Genomic DNA, 16792 nt, shown 5'->3' with positions numbered 1-16792 from the left:
GCAGATGGCTTGGGCCAAGGCTAGCGCACCCATCCTGTGAAGGGGAACTTGTGGGGGAGTTGCAAAGCATCCTGGGATGCTGAGGGACTGTGAGTTAACTTGAATCTCGAGGGGATCTGGACAGAATTTCAATAAACGGTTTTATCTTAAACCAGTTAAGTCTGATACTACATCCATCCAGGTTTATCTTAAACTGGTTTTGGTAATGGTTTTGGCCATTTTGAAAGTGGTTTATATGCGTTGAACTTCTTTTGTGTTACTGTGTTAATGTATAATTTCTGTCCCTAATCTTGAAAACCCAGGATCTTTTTATACAATGCTGTTTCATTTAACTGAACACAGAATTACAAAGTATCTCCAAAAATGCTAGGACTGAAGCCCAACAGTACAAAGAAGAAATCATTCTCTAGCTCAGGAACTTAATATTGGCATTTCAGTCATTTCAGAAAAGCAGATACCTCTGATAAATACTGAGAGTCTACAAAAGGGCATCCCCACTCCCATTAGTTTACACTGAAATCGTGAAAGTGCCAGAAAACAGGAATGCAATGTGTAAGCAATTTAAGAAATCCTTTCCATTTGAGAGGCTACGACTCCATGAACAAGATTCTTTATCCAAGAGGGGGATGGTAGGAAAGTTCATCCTGATTTCAGGGTGAACCATTATTAATATATTAGTTGCTCAGTATTAATATATTACTTTTGGGGGCTGCAGTATATCTTTCACATGCCCAGAAAAAACTTCAGGGAAAGAAAAATTGATTCTACTTCTGTGTATTCAAATGTGGGGGCATTATGCGATCCACATCTCTTTTTTTTAAATCTATTTCCACATTATCTGCAAATTTTCATTTCTCTTGTGTGCTTTCTTCTGTGGGTTAACAGATATTAGATGAATCTTCAAAAGCTTCACTAAAATATTTAATATTTTTAAAACCCTTGTTACCATAATTAATAAAGTAATGTGAATTTTCAGAGCAAAATGAAAGCAAACCTATCTGGTAACTAACTGGACTTGAGTGATCATGACATTTAGATTAATATTGGCAAGATTTGCAACAGAGATAAACTAGAGCAAATATCTGCCCCTCTCCTTTTTGCTTGTTCAGCCCACTCCCTCTCTTCTTATCCCCATATTTATGAAAATGTGGATGAAAATTTGAGGCATTGGGACCAGACTTAGAGCTTTAGCATTCCTATTAGGGATAGAAGACTTTGCAGTTTCAGCCACCATTTGGATTGAGTCAGAAATACAGCAAGACTGTTACAGAAGAGTAGTTTCTTGTCTAAATCTAAGCCTTTTGGGGGAAAGAGGTGTTTTACAGAGATTATAAAGTCTGGCTTTAAAGGTCTGAGGACATAAATATATATGCAATAGTTTTGTAATTCCATTTCAGATATATTTTAGGCAGGGTCTGTCACGGGGGGGCCAGGAGGGCCATTTGGCCTGGGCCTCTCATTCACGGAGGGCCTCAAATTTAGACTTTTGACGTCATCTCCAAATGAGGTTATACATACAGACACACAGATACACTGACAGGATTGAAAGAAGAAGAAAAAAGCTAGAAAAGCACTTGTTAAATAAAAAAGGAACATTTATTACAAATTATTGCATTGTATTTTGAGCCTCAAAAAATGGAAGTGGTCTGGGCCTCTCTTGACCTCTGAGAGGGCCTGATTTTAGGCACTGGTTTAGCAAAGCTCTTAATTAGTGGTTTAGCTTTCAGTATAGGAATAGTCCCAGTGAAATCAATAGCATTACAATAGTATAAAAGTATATTTTTAGTTATGAGGGAAAAATCCAGTCTAATATATCAAAAATCAGGTCTTAATAGGTCTAAAATAAGTTCAATCAAGCAGAATTTTCTGCAGTTTGAGGCTTTTGCCTGCTTGCTTGTTTGTTTGCTTCTCATCTAAATTTTGTTTTTGATGTGAAAAAGACACATTTGACTATTTGCTCACTGGAGGGGATTATTTCTTACAGAGCCCCTGTGGTATTTCACTCTGTAGCCTTATGAAGAACTAGTAGAAATGTTGGCTACCTGTCTTCCTGAAGTCATGAAGATGTGGGAGATTTTTATTGTACACTGTCGTCTTCTTTATGAATGGGTGGAGTGAGAGTTGGGCAGATATGTTTTCAGTAGATCCCTACTCAGATAACAAGGGAGAGGAGTTTTCAAAATTTGATGGTAGCACTCCCTTGTGATTAAAATGTTACTGAAAATGGTGTTCAAAGACAGTAACAAAGTACCAGTCACTTAACCTGCTCAGCTGGTGGTGACATGTCTCATGTTCAAGACAGCTATGCAAGAGATCACAGTTTTATGATTTATTTTGGAAATTTACTATGTATTTGGAAATTTATTTTGTTTCAGACAGGCACAGGGGAATAAGGAACAGTTTGATGGGCCACAAATGATACCAATTAAGACCTTGGATAAATACATTTTTTTCAGGAATTTACATGCAGTATTAAGCACTACTAAATACTAAGTTCATCTTTTTTTAATGACACATTGTAAAGCTTGCAAAACTGCCTTGGTCCTGCATTGTATTATATTGATAATCTAATGTTTAAATTTTATTTACTAGCAGGCTGGAAGTTGCTTTCCTGTAAATGTATGGATCTGTGCATACATCATAAAACCTTTCCTCTTGGTTTGTATTCTAATTGCAGGTGCTGTTCTTATGTGGGTCGAAGGGGTAATGGCCCCCAGGCTATATCAATTGGCAAGAACTGTGATAAATTTGGAATAGTTGTTCATGAACTGGGGCATGTGATAGGCTTCTGGCACGAACATACACGACCTGACCGAGATGACCATGTAACCATCATTAGAGAAAACATTCAGCCAGGTGAGATAATTTGATAAGCACTCTTAGATTTAAAAAAAAATCTCTGCTGGTGTTAGGTTCATTTTGATGTGTCTGTTTATGATTGTAAAACGATGTAGTGAAGTTAAGGTTTTCTTTGCTAAAGTTCCTGATGAATGATTGTTGAGCTTAACTTTGGACTTGTACCAAAGAGTACTCCCAGCAAACCATCTGTAAATGGGTAACTGGTCATTCAAACTAACCAATCAAAACAGGTGACTGAATGTGATGCTAGGTACATCAATCCCTCATGTGCCATTGTCTACAGAAACCGATGTGTCTTAACCATGCCAGAGCAATGGTTGGATGACTATGGCTTTTTTCAATCTGGCTTGAAGTTTGCATTTTTACACTTTTTGGTGATTCTTGTCATTAGTTAATTTATAATTCATAACTAAAATGATTATCATTCAGAATTTTATTATTTCTTAAATTCAACTTGTAATATTACAACAGAAATTAACTCATATTTATACCATTTCTCTTATCTGGATGGATTCCAGAGTGACTGAAAACTATATAAATATATAGCACTTCTAAGTTGCAGTTTCATCTGGTGTTTCATAGATTCATAGATGTTAGAGCTGGAAGGGACCTCAATAGATCATCGAGTCTGACCCCCTGCATAGGCAGGAAAGAGTGCTGGGTTCAGATGACCCCAGCCAGATGCCTATCTAACCTCCTCTTGAAGACCCCCAGGGTAGGGGAGAGCACCACCTCTTTTGGGAGCCCGTTCCAGACCTTGGCCACTCGAACTGTGAAGTTTTTCCTAATGTCTCTATTGGGCACTGGTCAGACCACAGTTGGAATACTGTGTGCAGTTTTGGGTGCCACACTTCAAGAGGGATGTGGATAACCTGGAGAGGGTCCAGAGAAGGGCCACTTGTATGGTTAAGGGCTTGCAGGCCAAGCCCTATGAGGAGAGACTAGAGCACCTGGACCTCTTCAGCCTCCGCCAGGGAAGGTTGAGAGGTGACCTTGTGGTTGCCTGTAAATTCATCATGGGGGCGCAGAAGGGAATTGGTGAGGCTCTGCTCACCAAGTCGCCCCTGGGGGTCACAAGAAATAATGGCCATAAGCTAGCAGAGAGCAGATTTAGACTGGGGAAGTATCACCTCCTTGGTTCTGTTTGTCATGCATCTGCTGATGAATGATAAAGCACAGTTAGCATGCATGATAAAGTGCAGTTATCTTTGTTGACAAGAGCTAACGTCTAAATATCAAATAAACATAGAGGAGGAAGCACATCTTTATTTATGGCCTTTAGAGACTCAAGGAAAAACTCCTGTTGCTATGGAAAAGAGCCATCAGCCTTTTTCATTGTCATACTTTAGAGTCAGAATACTGTATTCCTGACCTTATATGAAACATGAATAAAATTATATCGAAGCTTGGAAAATGATGCTGGTACTAATATTTTAGTTGGTTAATTGCCCGGGAGTAGCAGACCCTGATCAAGCTAGCTGTGGAGAAGCTACAAGACTGGCAGTTTGGGTCCCAGTTTTATTTAATCTCATCTGGTTGGCTGAGGGGGGTTGGGCACCTTGAAGCTTTGATTCAGGTGGTAGTTTCAAGGCTGAGAAGCCAGAACTCCCAAGGTTTCTAAGCTACCAGCTCCTTCAGACACCAGGAACGTAGATGGTTTTTGCCTGTGGTAAGCTGCCAAGGGAGCTATGGAATTGTCTTAAGAGTTCAGGAACTAGGAATACCAAAATTTCAACATGCCAGTCTCCCGGTCAGCCCACTGGATGGGCTGCCTATGAGCTGGGAACCTTGAAGCCTAGGCCGCAATGGAGCCAGCTGTGGAAGTTGGCAGGAAAGCAGGCATGGATTGGCTTTCAACTTCGTAATTAAACTACATCTTTGAATTCTTTTGATTTTGATGAATTACCTTTTCCTCTCAACAAATGCTAAGTACCTTGTGAGGGTACAAAGTGTCCATTGCTGTTGTTAGAAACGTCCTGTGTGCCCTAATACAGGTTCCATTACTTGGCATTTTCTTGCTTTTTAGAGTGTACATTATGTGGAAAATTGTAGCACTTAAGCAACCTAAATCCCTTTTAAGCCCTTCTTTATGAAAATAACTATGAAGGTAAAATTTAAACTATTCTGTTAGAATAGTTTAAACCAATTTGTTTAACCAATATGTTAGAATTCCACGAAATGAATAACTTCTCAGGACAAAATCTATAACACTTTTATTTAAGAATATGGGTTTTTCTAGTTTTATTTATTTTTAGAAATACTTTCTGTTAGCCAGTTACTCAATGTTTGCACAGCAGGGTTTTATTTTCCTTTTGGAGCTTTATATTACCAGATGGTCTAGATGCAGCAAAAAAATAAGTATCATAATTCTTAAAACAGCAAAACATAATATAAAATATCATTAGACTACATTGGTCTAATTATATTTTCAGTATTAGACTGTATAACCTTGATTTAATTTGAAAAGAGTTCAAGTCTGTACACCTAAGACATTTTATAGTCTCTTAATATGAAACTCATGTTTAAAGAAATTCATTTGGGATACAATAAAGCTATGTCACCTCAGATGGGACTTTGGACAAGATGTACAGGCATCAAGATGTATTAGGCATTAGCTTGGATCCCAGTCTAGAGGTATAAGGGGTGGTTTAGGCTCTATCTTCTGTATCCAAGGCTACCACATACACACTTCCTTGAACTCTTCTGTGTGCTAAACATTGTTGGATTCAGCAACTACTGTTTGCCTCTGGATTCACAAGCCACAGGGTGGTCTGCTAATTTCTTGCCCTTAGTGTAAATAACTATTTAGTTTCATCCCAGGTAAAGGTGAACCACCCGGCATGCTTCTATCCTACCTCCATGGTTTTTTGCTTGAACTTGCTTGTTAATACCATTTCTTGTGGTGTCGTTTGGCCTTGCCCTTCACTTATTGGAGTCAGGAAGGCATTTCTGTCAGGGTGAAATTGGTACGTGTTCTGAGAGCATTCTCTTAGCTGCTGGAGGTTTGGTTAGAGTTGTTGGTCTGATGTTTAATAATAAAGTAAAAACTTTGGCTGGATTTCAGTATGATTTGGAGCTTTAGTAAGGGCTGGTTTATATACCAGTGAGGACCAGATCTCTGGTGGGTTTCAGGCCTGGAAGGCAGCTTCTTTTTTCTTAAACAGATTGCTGAAATCTTTTTCTGAAGCTAAAGCATTTTCATGAAGTTAGTAGTGCAGGCCACTAGAACCTGGACCAAATTACTGTTGTGAGTAAATAAGTTTTGTAAAAGGTAGTTTCTACTTAAATAAAATAATTCTGGTAATCGCCTTGTACAATCAGATTACTCCTGCAGTTGATAGCTAAATTGGTAAATGTAGTGGACTCCACATTTACCTTAATTTTTGGTGTATGATGTCTTAATCGCTTATAGTGTCAATGTAAATGAAACAGCTAATTTACATGTAAATAATCTAGTCATGGGTTTATGGAGTTCATGCATTCTCGTCCACTGTAATTAGTAAAAGCAGTTAACTACTCTGGTGGTTAGAATTCACTAAACTAAAAATGTCTATGAATGATTATTGTATCTCTGTTGGTGGTATTTTTCTTTCTTTTCCTTTTTATCAAATGGTTCATCTGAGATATTGTTTATGAATTGCTTGTAGGTCAGGAGTACAACTTCCTGAAGATGGAGCCAGGAGAGGTTAACTCCCTTGGGGAACCCTATGATTTTGACAGCATTATGCACTATGCCAGGAACACTTTCTCAAGGTTGGAGTCTCAGGTTATACCTTTTGACTTTTAATTCCATTCTTCCCCGTGAATACTAGTTTTATCAATAACATTTCCAGAATGGCTTTAAAACATTACAGTCCCTCACTAGTTCACGTTCCTAACAGGAGTCAAAACACACCTTTTTTTTTTTTTTTTAATTGGACCAAGTAGAGTAAGTTGATTCTATTTTAAAAGACATTGCTTAATTTCCTCTTCATCCTACTCAGTCTCAAAGCCTTCTTTTTCTGTTGTTTCAGTTACTTAGATTTAATGTTAAGTTCAAGATAGCAGTCATTTATTTTCTGTAATTATTTTTCTATTAAAAAATATAAATCCAGAAGCATCAAATAGGCTAAATGGCTAGGCATTTTATTTGCACTTTGAACTTTTCTATCAGGGTGCAGTCTTCTTCAACATATAGGATGCATCCAGACAAACGCACATGTGCAGTTTGCGGCACTGCAGACTTGTCTGTGGCACTGCAAAGTGCACTCACTGCACATGCAGGTGCTTGCTGCATTGCTAATTAGCAGCACAGGGTTTTTTGACACGGAGAGATTTCAGTGTAAAAAAAACGAGCACCAAAGAAGTGGGGCAGCACATGTGGTAGCAACATATACTTTCCAAACCTGGAGCCTGGCCGGCTGGAGCCACACTCTGGCTGCTGGCGAGGCTGCACACACTTGGATCACCACCACTGAAGCCCCAGGAGCCTAAGGCTGTTGTGGCAGGCCTAGGTGCTTGCCCCAGCCTCCTCTACGCCACCTAGGGCAACTTGTTGTGCTCCAGAGTGCGCGTGCACAGGCGTTCCCCAGGGACAAGTAGCAGTGGCACAACTATGTAGGAAACGCACGTGAGCACTCAGCTGAACATGCCCATAAAGTCTGTGCTTTATGTCAATGTAAAGTATTAAAAGTGCTTGTCAGGTAAATATAACCTTTTAATTAGGACATTGCAGAAGGCTGCAGCCAGTTGACCTGAATGGAGTTTGAAGTCCATTCTTTGCTGTTTGTACATGTTGTTACTGTCCTTAGAAACATAATCATGATTGCTGTTGTTCCTCCTCTGGCCTGTGCTGGTTAGTACTGGTTGCCCTGTTGCCAGTTTTCCTGACTGTGAACATATGGATGGTACAAAGATTCCTTCTGAAACTTTCAGAAAATTCAGAGTGCTGCTACACTACTGCTAAACTGGTTGTTTCCTTTATACAATCCTACTACAGGGCATAAGTGAGGGGGAGATAAAATGCTTATTATATTTCATACGGCATTACTTTGTAGATCAGATGCTAACTACCCCATAAAAATATTAACAAGGCAGTTAAGCTTATCTGTGCATAAAGAGTTATGTTCAAGGCCCAGTTTCTATGTGACCTGTGGGTAAATCATTCTACCTTCTTAGGCCTAAATACTTTCTTTTTTACATAGCCATGTGACTATACTTTTTGGCATTATTGCCATGTTTAGACTCCACATAGTATGCTTAGTAGGCTGCAGGCACCTAAAGGGAATAGAATCATTTGGCATGTATGTAATGCCAGGTAAGACCCAAGGCTTTAGTCACAGAAAAGTTACAATTATTGCGTTTTTGGCTCCGGAAGAAGAGGACTTGCTGTGTTTTAGCCCAATGGCCTGAAGGAGGATTGCCTAGGGCCGTGGTTCCCAACCTTGTTTTGCTGCGACCCACTCCTGGGAATGGAGAGCAGCCGTGGCAGCCCGGGGGCGGGGGAGCTTCCGGCATGTGGCACGACTTATCCTTTGTGTGCAGTGCTGCCGGCATTGCCCCCATGACCCTCATTTGGGTCATGATCCAAGGTTGGGAACCACTGGCCTAGGGAGTAGGAGACCTAGGTTCTAGTCCCTCATCCAGAGGTGGTTTGAACCCAGCCCCAGCCCCTTTCCCCCCAAACCTCATTCTCCAGCAGGGCTTAGCCCAGTGCAAAACTTGCTGGTTATACCTCTGCTGTAATATAAACACAGGACAGCATCTGTGTTAAAAATCTGCAAAAACAGTATCCTCTGAAAGAAGATGAGAAGGAAGAAGCCACATTTGATTTTTGTTAGTACCATCACTTAATGCATCATTGCAAGGGGCTCAGACATTACATTGAAAAGGCATAAGAATCTATATAAAATAGACTAGAATAATGATGGCTACGTAGCAATGACTGCTCTATGGAGATTAGGTTTCTAGTTTTAGTCTCAGGCTCCAGGCTGACAGAAACTATAGGAAGGTATGGTCTGCCCATAGGAACAATATTGTGGTATGCCATTTAAAGAAGCCCACAATATCAGGTGAGGGTTGCATTAATTTCAAAGAAGGTGCTCTATGAATTGTTGAACTTTGCCAACTATTAGTTATTGGACTCTTGGACAAATAACAGAAACCAAAATCAATCATGAGGTAATATTCACAAACAGATAAGGTTATTAGTGAAATAGTAACATTATTAACAGCCTTTCAGTGTCCCCTTAATACACAGCATTTAAGGGGTATTGGAAGAAGAACAATTTCTTATTTTTCAAGTTTAATTACATTAATTTGGTCTTCAGGCCACACCTGTGTTGTTCAAAAAAAAATCCTACTTTATTTTCTCTCCTCCCCCCTCCCCTTGCTACTTCAGTGCCAGGGATAGGGGCATTGTCAGATACTGGCTGGCATGGCCCTGTTAAGGCAAAGGAGGCAGGGAGGGGGTTAATTTTTCCCTCTGTCCTCTCTCCCTCCAGGGACTGCAGTCTTGGTTTTATAGTCCCAGCTACTGCCTCTGCCCATAGCCTGGCAGGGAGTGGGTTAATTCCTCCCTCTGTCCCCTGTCCCCTTGGGGATCACAGCTGGAGTCTGCCAGCCCCATCTGCCACCTCTGCTGATCTCTCTTTGTGTGGTATGAGGGAACAAGTCCCCTCCCTGCCCCCTTTTCCAGATGCCAGAGGGAGGAGGGAAATAAACCCCATGCCCCGTGTAGTCTGTGGCAGCCCTGCCCGCCCCAGTCCTGCATGCAGCACAGTTCCCACCCCCCCACCAAGAAGAGGCTTGTTCTCCCAGGATACCATGACAGGGGCTGCTGCCCCATGAGGGTCACTCCCCCTCACTACTCCAGTGGCTGGGGCATGGGCCCCTTAGGGGAAGGGGGCAGGGAGGAGGTTTATTTCCCCCCTCCCTCTGGCATCTGGTGAAGAGGGCAGGGAGGGGGCTTATACTGTTGCTTGCCCCATGCAGGGAGCGATCAGTGGATGTAGCAGCTGGAGCTGGCAGACCCTAGTTGCACTCCTGAGGGGGCAGAGGATAGAATAAACCCCCTCCCTGCCCCCTTTGCCTTGCGGGGCCAGGCATGCCCCTGCCACTGTAGCAATGAGGGGGGAGCACCAGGCAGACTCCAGCCCAGGGAGGTACAGGGAGGGGGCATTTAAACCCCCTCCCTGGCCAGTTCAGTTTAGGCTACTGCTGGGGCCTAGCCGTGCTCCCCCTCACCCCTTGTCCAGCACAGCTTCCCAGCAACCGAGGGCATGCTCTAGCCCCTCCTTCCCCCCCCCCCCCCTGCTTCTGGCCTGAGCCACTGCAGGCCTGTATTTCCTGAGACAAAAGGGAATGCCTGTTCACTTGCAAATTGGTTCAATTTGGGCAGGTTAGACTAACCTGCAAATTTCAAATCAATTCAGACTCTGGATTTTTGAATGTCTGTCTCTAGCCTTATAGTTTAAAACAGTGTTTCTCAACCTTTTAAGTAGCAGGTACCCCCTAACTTCTGAAAATTTTAATAAGTACCCCCACACTCAATTTTCCAGAGGATTTTATATTTACAGACTAATGTGTGCCGTATGTTGGAAGAAGGGCTGTGTATATAAGGCCGTAAACAGTTCAGACAGATGTCTGATCGCGTGTGGGTAGGGTTGCCACCTTTTATGCTGGGGTGCACAGCTCGAGTATATACCTGGTCTAGGGGTGATGTTGGCCAAAGCTAGGAGGGCTGAACGCCAAATTATTACTGGGGAATTTAAAGTGCCACACGGTACGCAGCGTACCAATTTTTTTGCCATAGTTTTGAAAGGAGGAAGGGGCGAGAGAGAGAGGAAAAGAGGGCAAGAGAGAGAGAGTGTTGGGGTACCCGTGTACCCCCTGCCTGTCTCGTGTACCCCCAGGGGTACATGTACCACAGGTTGAAAAACTGTGGTTTAAAAAATTATCCCTATTCATAAGTGTGACTACTAAGATTTCTACTCTATATTCATTATTCTAGTCCATACTGATAAATGGCAGTTCAGGATTTTAATATTCAATGTGTGTCTTGCAACTATACATGAGTATCAAAAATAAAGCAGAGCATATAGAAATGAGCTAACTGACATGACAATAGGTTTAAAAAGGTCTCAGACTTAAGGGTTTCAGAGATTTCTTAGCTTAAAGAAAAGTGGGTGTTGGTTCTATAGTTTATAATATTAATGTAATATTATCATACCCAACTCAAAAAGATTATATATTTAAATATTAACCACCTGAGGCCAGGCAAATTCTAAATTAAGTATAATATTCTCACCAAAAATGGTTCTCTGTTATACTAATATAATTTAGATAATTCTTCTGATGGCAGATAAGTTAGCATGGATTTATATTGCTGCCTTTTGCTCAAGGCAGGATCATCCCCAATTAAACCATCCTAGCCACGTGCCTGTCTAAACTATAGTACTTTTTAATTTTTATTAAATTTACGTTTTAATAAGCAAATGTTGTTGTCAGAAAACCAAAAGTAGTTGTGTTAGCATCTTGAAACAAGACTATTTTCAGTTTTTATCGTTATGACTGACTATTTTTTTCTGACATGCAATTTTTCTCTTGCATTCTTTTTTTTGTAATATTGCCTTCAAAATAGTGGTAAACGTAATTACGATATGTTGCAGAATTAATGAATATTGTATATTACAAATACTAGGATTATTTATTGATGGAAAACTTATAAGTTTTGGGGGTCTTTCTTTTTTGTTATAGGGGCATGTTTCTGGATACTATTCTTCCTTCCCGTGATGATAATGGTATACGACCTGCCATTGGTCAGCGTACTCGTCTAAGTAAAGGAGATATTGCACAGGCAAGAAAGCTGTATAGATGTCCAGGTATTGCACCACAAATACACACATACATGCACACCCCAGCAAGCATGGCTTTCTATATTAAGCAAACAAAACAATAAATCTTTTGAGTCAGCTGCTTATGAGCCTGTTTCCATGCTAGCAAGTGACGTAAACAGTTCAAGAATCAGATCATAAAAATGTTGTAGGTGAGGACTCTGGAATGCAAAGCACTAAGTACAGATAAGCTGCCAGAAAGTTATACTTCTGCGGCATTTCAACTTTTGCTTTGTTGTTGTTGTTGTTCAATGACAAGAAAGAACAACACAGTCCTTTATGTCAGTTCCTATATACCTATTGTAGTTAAAACCAGATCCCTGTTTAGAGATATGAAAAATTCTTAATGTACATTACCACTGGTACTACTAGTTCAAAAAATCATTCTAAACAGTTTTTGTTCCACACAAGTTTGAATGGAGTGAGGAAATTACATCTGTCAACAAGTAGATTGTTGTGTAGTGAACAGTTAAATCTTTTAGACAATTTTTGACTTCAGGATTTGAAAAATGACAGCTCAGGTCTACAAATAACCCGAGTTATTTGTATTATATTTGGGTATTCATAAGCTATAAACTTATCCATGTACTGTACATTTCTGTTTCAATCAGTATTTGGATGTCATCAGTCTAGCGACACCAGCATTTTAAAATGGTTTAAAGTAAAGGATATACTGCTGGTCTGAGCTGATGTAAATCCAAAATAGCTCACTAGAAACTTTGGAATGTAATTACTCATTTCTCTGGTGTTGGTTAGAGGCACAGGAGCCACAGTAAAGGAGTGGCTTCCCCTTCATGGATGTAGATAGGAGGCAGTGGTGATGTAGGACACCCAGCAGATTGCTGCCTTAACCTTCTATCAGCCATAACTTGCTAGAGTGTTGCATGTCTGGACTGCCACCATCAGCATGCCCCCACTGAAGGACTGGAAGGGATGTGATTCCACACAAAGTTGACTTGATAACTATTTAAGTCAAGTATGTGGTGGACTCTTTAACCCATCTAATCAATATGGACGTTGGGAGTAGGTAAAGAGGTAGAGAAAAGCCTAGGGCAGTGGTCACCAAACTTCCAGACCTATGGATTGAATGAATGGCACAGGGTTGCCATGTGGGGTTGGTCCACAGGTGTAATCCAGTGTGCTGGCCCAACCACACACCAGTGTGATCTAGTGTGCAGAGCCATGTTATCCAGCCTGTGGGGCTCCCCATGAGGCTGGAAATTTGGCAGCAAGTGAATGGCAATTAACACTGACACTACTACCCTGCTGCCAAATTTCTGGACCTGTGAGGATAGATTATATCACAGGCTGGATGACAAGGTTTCATAGGCTGGATTTTGAGCACCATTGACCTATGGTTACTCCAATAGAGTCACTGGTGTCAGTTGGATCACTTGCAGCCCCATAGCACATCAAAACTGGCATAAATATACCTCATAAATATTTAATTTAAATATACTTCAGAGTCATAAGATGCCTAACACTATTACATACACATCTGATCAATTAAGAAGAAGTTCTTCCATGTATCCTGAGCATGTCAGTGTGTCAATGAATAGAAAGGTATCTAATAATCAAATATAATTATTTAAGCAATCCAAATGGCCTTTTTAAAGTATTTAAAAAGAATTTTATATATAATCCTTGAATAAATACACTGCTCAATAGTTTGCTAAAGAGTAAAATGTATAGAGCAGAAATCTGATTCTTCTATAAGAACTGCATACTCTTACTGATAACACCGTAATCTAGTGTGTTTGATCAGTATTTTTGTAATCACATTGGATAAAGTAAACAGCTCATCATGTTTTGGCAATAGTTAGTACTTGCATATGATATGCCAGATGTACATCTGGTTTTTCAATCATTTTGTGAAAAAGATATCAAGCTCCTGAACAAATTAGAAAACAAATGCACAAGGGAAAATCATCTGTTTACATTCTTCATAATAGTTCACAATTATGAAGTTCTGTGAATGTTTTATTCTACAAGGATTCTTCCAGGGACCTGGCTTCACAATGCCGTATAATGCTTCTTATAGCATACTCTGGAAAATAATGTTTTTCTCTTGTGGAAGCACTAATAGAATAATAAATTCATTGAAGTGGGGGGATAGTTTGAATTAATAAGAGTTGCAAATTTTGAGATGAAACAACTTGGTTTATAGCCTATACTCATATGACTTTGTAACATTAAAATGAGTGAGATAATTCAAGCAAGTATGGCACGTCAGCCCCAACATTGCAAAACAGTGCTGTTATTTATTTTAAAATGTTCAATTTCCACAGTTAGGCAAATCTTGTTAGCTAAGAGTCCTTAATTTCCAAAGTGCATAGCAGTCTTCAAAAATGGACTTCCAGTTATAAAGAAAATAATTCTCAGAAACTTGCACTTGATGATTAAATTGTGTTTCACTGCAGCATATAGGGCATATTAAGACTTGAGTGACACTTAGCTTCCCATTTCGTGAAAAATAGCTTGGGATCGTCATTCTGTGAAGGCTGGGTATTTTTTTGTTTTTGGAGGTGTTCTCTATTTCCTATCCTGGGGAGAAGATATTAATCAAATTGTCTACCCATGGAAAAACAGTATTCTTTGTTGTTAATACTATTTGTGTTTGTATATTTTGGTATTAAGAGCAGAGGAATAATAATTCATTATTTCAGTGAGATGCACTTGTCTTTTGGGGATTAATAAAAAAATCTTCTAGTTCTGAATACTCTTCATATGGAAGTTTCCATATGGGGCAAACTTCAGTAATTCATATAAACAGTGGCTATCCAGGAAGTCAGATACTGCTTCTGTGGAGAATGAAGTACATTTTTATTGGATCATGATCAGGAGCGGGGACGTGCACTGAAGGTTCCTGAGAAACTTGCTGGGTGAGCGTTCCTCTTTCTCTAGCTTGTCTGGACTGTGGGAAAACAGTAGAGCCTCACTAGTTTTTTAACTAGACAGAACAAGTGGTCATACCCCAGGATACATATGCCAAGAGAAATATTTGAGGTTAGGGGAGGCTGGGTGACCTGATAAAATGACCTGCCTTTTACCAAGTAAGTAGGTGCCAGGACTGTTACGCTTGTAGAAGAGGAGTCTGATCTGCTTTTACTTTTTAGTTTGGTTTGTGGACTCATATGAACTCTGTCAACAGAACCACAGTTACTGATTTGGAACTGTTACTTTTAATATTAGAACAACATTTCATATTGAGAAAGGGAGGAAAGGGTAATGAACCCAGGACCTCGTCCTTTTTACCCTTTTATTGTTTTGCTCACATCTACAGGCCCTGGGCTTTCAAATTCTGTTTATTAATAACGTATTATTTTATAGATTTGATTAAGGAACAAGGAAGTGAGGAAAATGAATGTGGGGAAGAGCGACCCTGAAACGTAGGGAGACTAGGAGTAGGATGAGTAGGAAAAAAGTGTAGAAAGGAGGCAGGGAAAAAATGGAAAAGAGAGAAGCTTGACAGTAAAGCATTCAGGAAGCAAAGGAAAAGAGAATGGGAAGCAGTTGGGCAAATAACCAATCTGAAGATTTTAAAGTAGGAACAGTCTCATGACATCACCAGTGTCCAGGGTCTAGGAGGGTCTAGCTAGGAGGATAGAGGAGTGGGAGTGTAGGGCAAAGAAATCCAGCTAGGCTTTTCCTTTTTTCCACTGCCAGTGACAAAGAAGTGCCTACTCTTCCTAAGGTCTGCTTCAGATCTGCTTCCTTTAGATCAGATAGTAGAGAGAGGGGAAGAGAGGCTGCTGCAACCAGTGTTCCCTCTAAGCTGTGTGATGTGTGCAGCCATGCAGGTGTGCGTGGCAGCTCAGCATAAGCACGTCTGCGCAGCCGCGCATGGCACACAGCTTAGAGGGAATGCTGACTGTAACCGAATAACCCTGGACAAGACTTTCCTTCAAAATAAACACATAGAAACAGAAAAGCTAGGTCCAGTTAGTTAAAATGTTACTTAGGCTATTTTAATTGTTGTCTTAAATCTTTATCGTTTTCTTTAAAAAATACTGAGAATAACTTTGGTACACAATACTGAATGATAGTTGTTTAACCTATAGTTTAAAGTTTTCTAACACTTCTCATTATAAGACACTGTTTTCAGTTGATTTTACTTTGCTGACTTTTAACCATGCAGACGCATATTATCCATGCTGAGTATCTGCCTCGTGATGAACCTACCATATTTACTTGAATACAAGACAAGGGTTTTCCTCCTAATTAGCATGGGGAAGAAAACCCCTTGTCTTATAATCATATATAAGGAAATCTCGCTAAATACATTGTCTGATATTAAACTGCTGCTTTTGTACACTTAGCAATGGAAACTGACTATGAAGTTGATTTAAAACCAGCCAACACTGAGCATGACTGTAAAATACATGGCCCACATTGGGCACACATACTGATAGGAAGCAAGGAAGGATAGGTTAGCATAGCTCATCTGGTAGCATAGATATATGGGAGTGCCCATTAAGCATAGTCCCCTTCACTACTGAGTCTTTTCCAGTTCATCATGAGGCACAGCATTCCATACAGCTCACCCAGAATTCATCAGTCACCTCCTTTCTCAGTCTGACACATATGATTAGTGTGGCTCCCACCTTCCATGAGGTGAAGCCAGACAAGGTTGCCCTGTGCCTCATCTGCATCTAAATTTTTGGAGTGTTCCAGTCATGAGTGGGAACTAATTAGCACATAGATCCTTTGCGGCAGGTATCTTGAGTACACACACATAGGGTAGGGACAGAAGTTACTAGGGCTGTGTGAAACTTCGGCAGCTGTTTCATTTTGGATGTATTTTGGCCCATTTCAGCACCCTAAACACCAAATCTGAAACTAAACAGAAGGCTCTGAAACATCTCTGAAATTAAACGAAACCATCTGAAACGTTTCGGAAAATTTTGGAGTTTCAGAGCCAGGCTTGCAGGGAAACAAACTAAGAAGAGGGAGGGGGGAAAAGTGGGGGAAGGACTGCTCTGATATTGACAGCTGTAGCTGGCCAGTGTCTGCGATCTGTCCCTGAGGTCCCTTCCAATCCAAGTGCTCTGGGGGAGGGA

At 40.4% G+C, this 16792-nt stretch overlaps 1 protein-coding gene across 4 annotated transcripts in view; it reads left to right on the top strand.

The window, feature by feature from the left end:
• TLL1 (tolloid like 1) overlaps nt 1–16792 on the top strand; it is a 280326-nt gene that overhangs the window by 132734 nt on the left and 130800 nt on the right. For all 4 annotated transcript variants that reach the window (XM_059721901.1, XM_014611599.3, XM_019481422.2 and 1 more), the window contains exons 6-8: nt 2678–2856; nt 6507–6612; nt 11596–11720. In XM_059721901.1, the coding sequence (XP_059577884.1) occupies nt 2678–2856; nt 6507–6612; nt 11596–11720 (410 nt within the window). The remainder of the gene's footprint in view (nt 1–2677; nt 2857–6506; nt 6613–11595; nt 11721–16792) is intronic.

Source organism: Alligator mississippiensis, chromosome 2 (assembly GCF_030867095.1).
Source record: "Alligator mississippiensis isolate rAllMis1 chromosome 2, rAllMis1, whole genome shotgun sequence".
Taxonomy (NCBI): Eukaryota; Metazoa; Chordata; order Crocodylia; family Alligatoridae; genus Alligator; species Alligator mississippiensis.
This window is presented reverse-complemented; position numbering and strand designations above follow the sequence as displayed.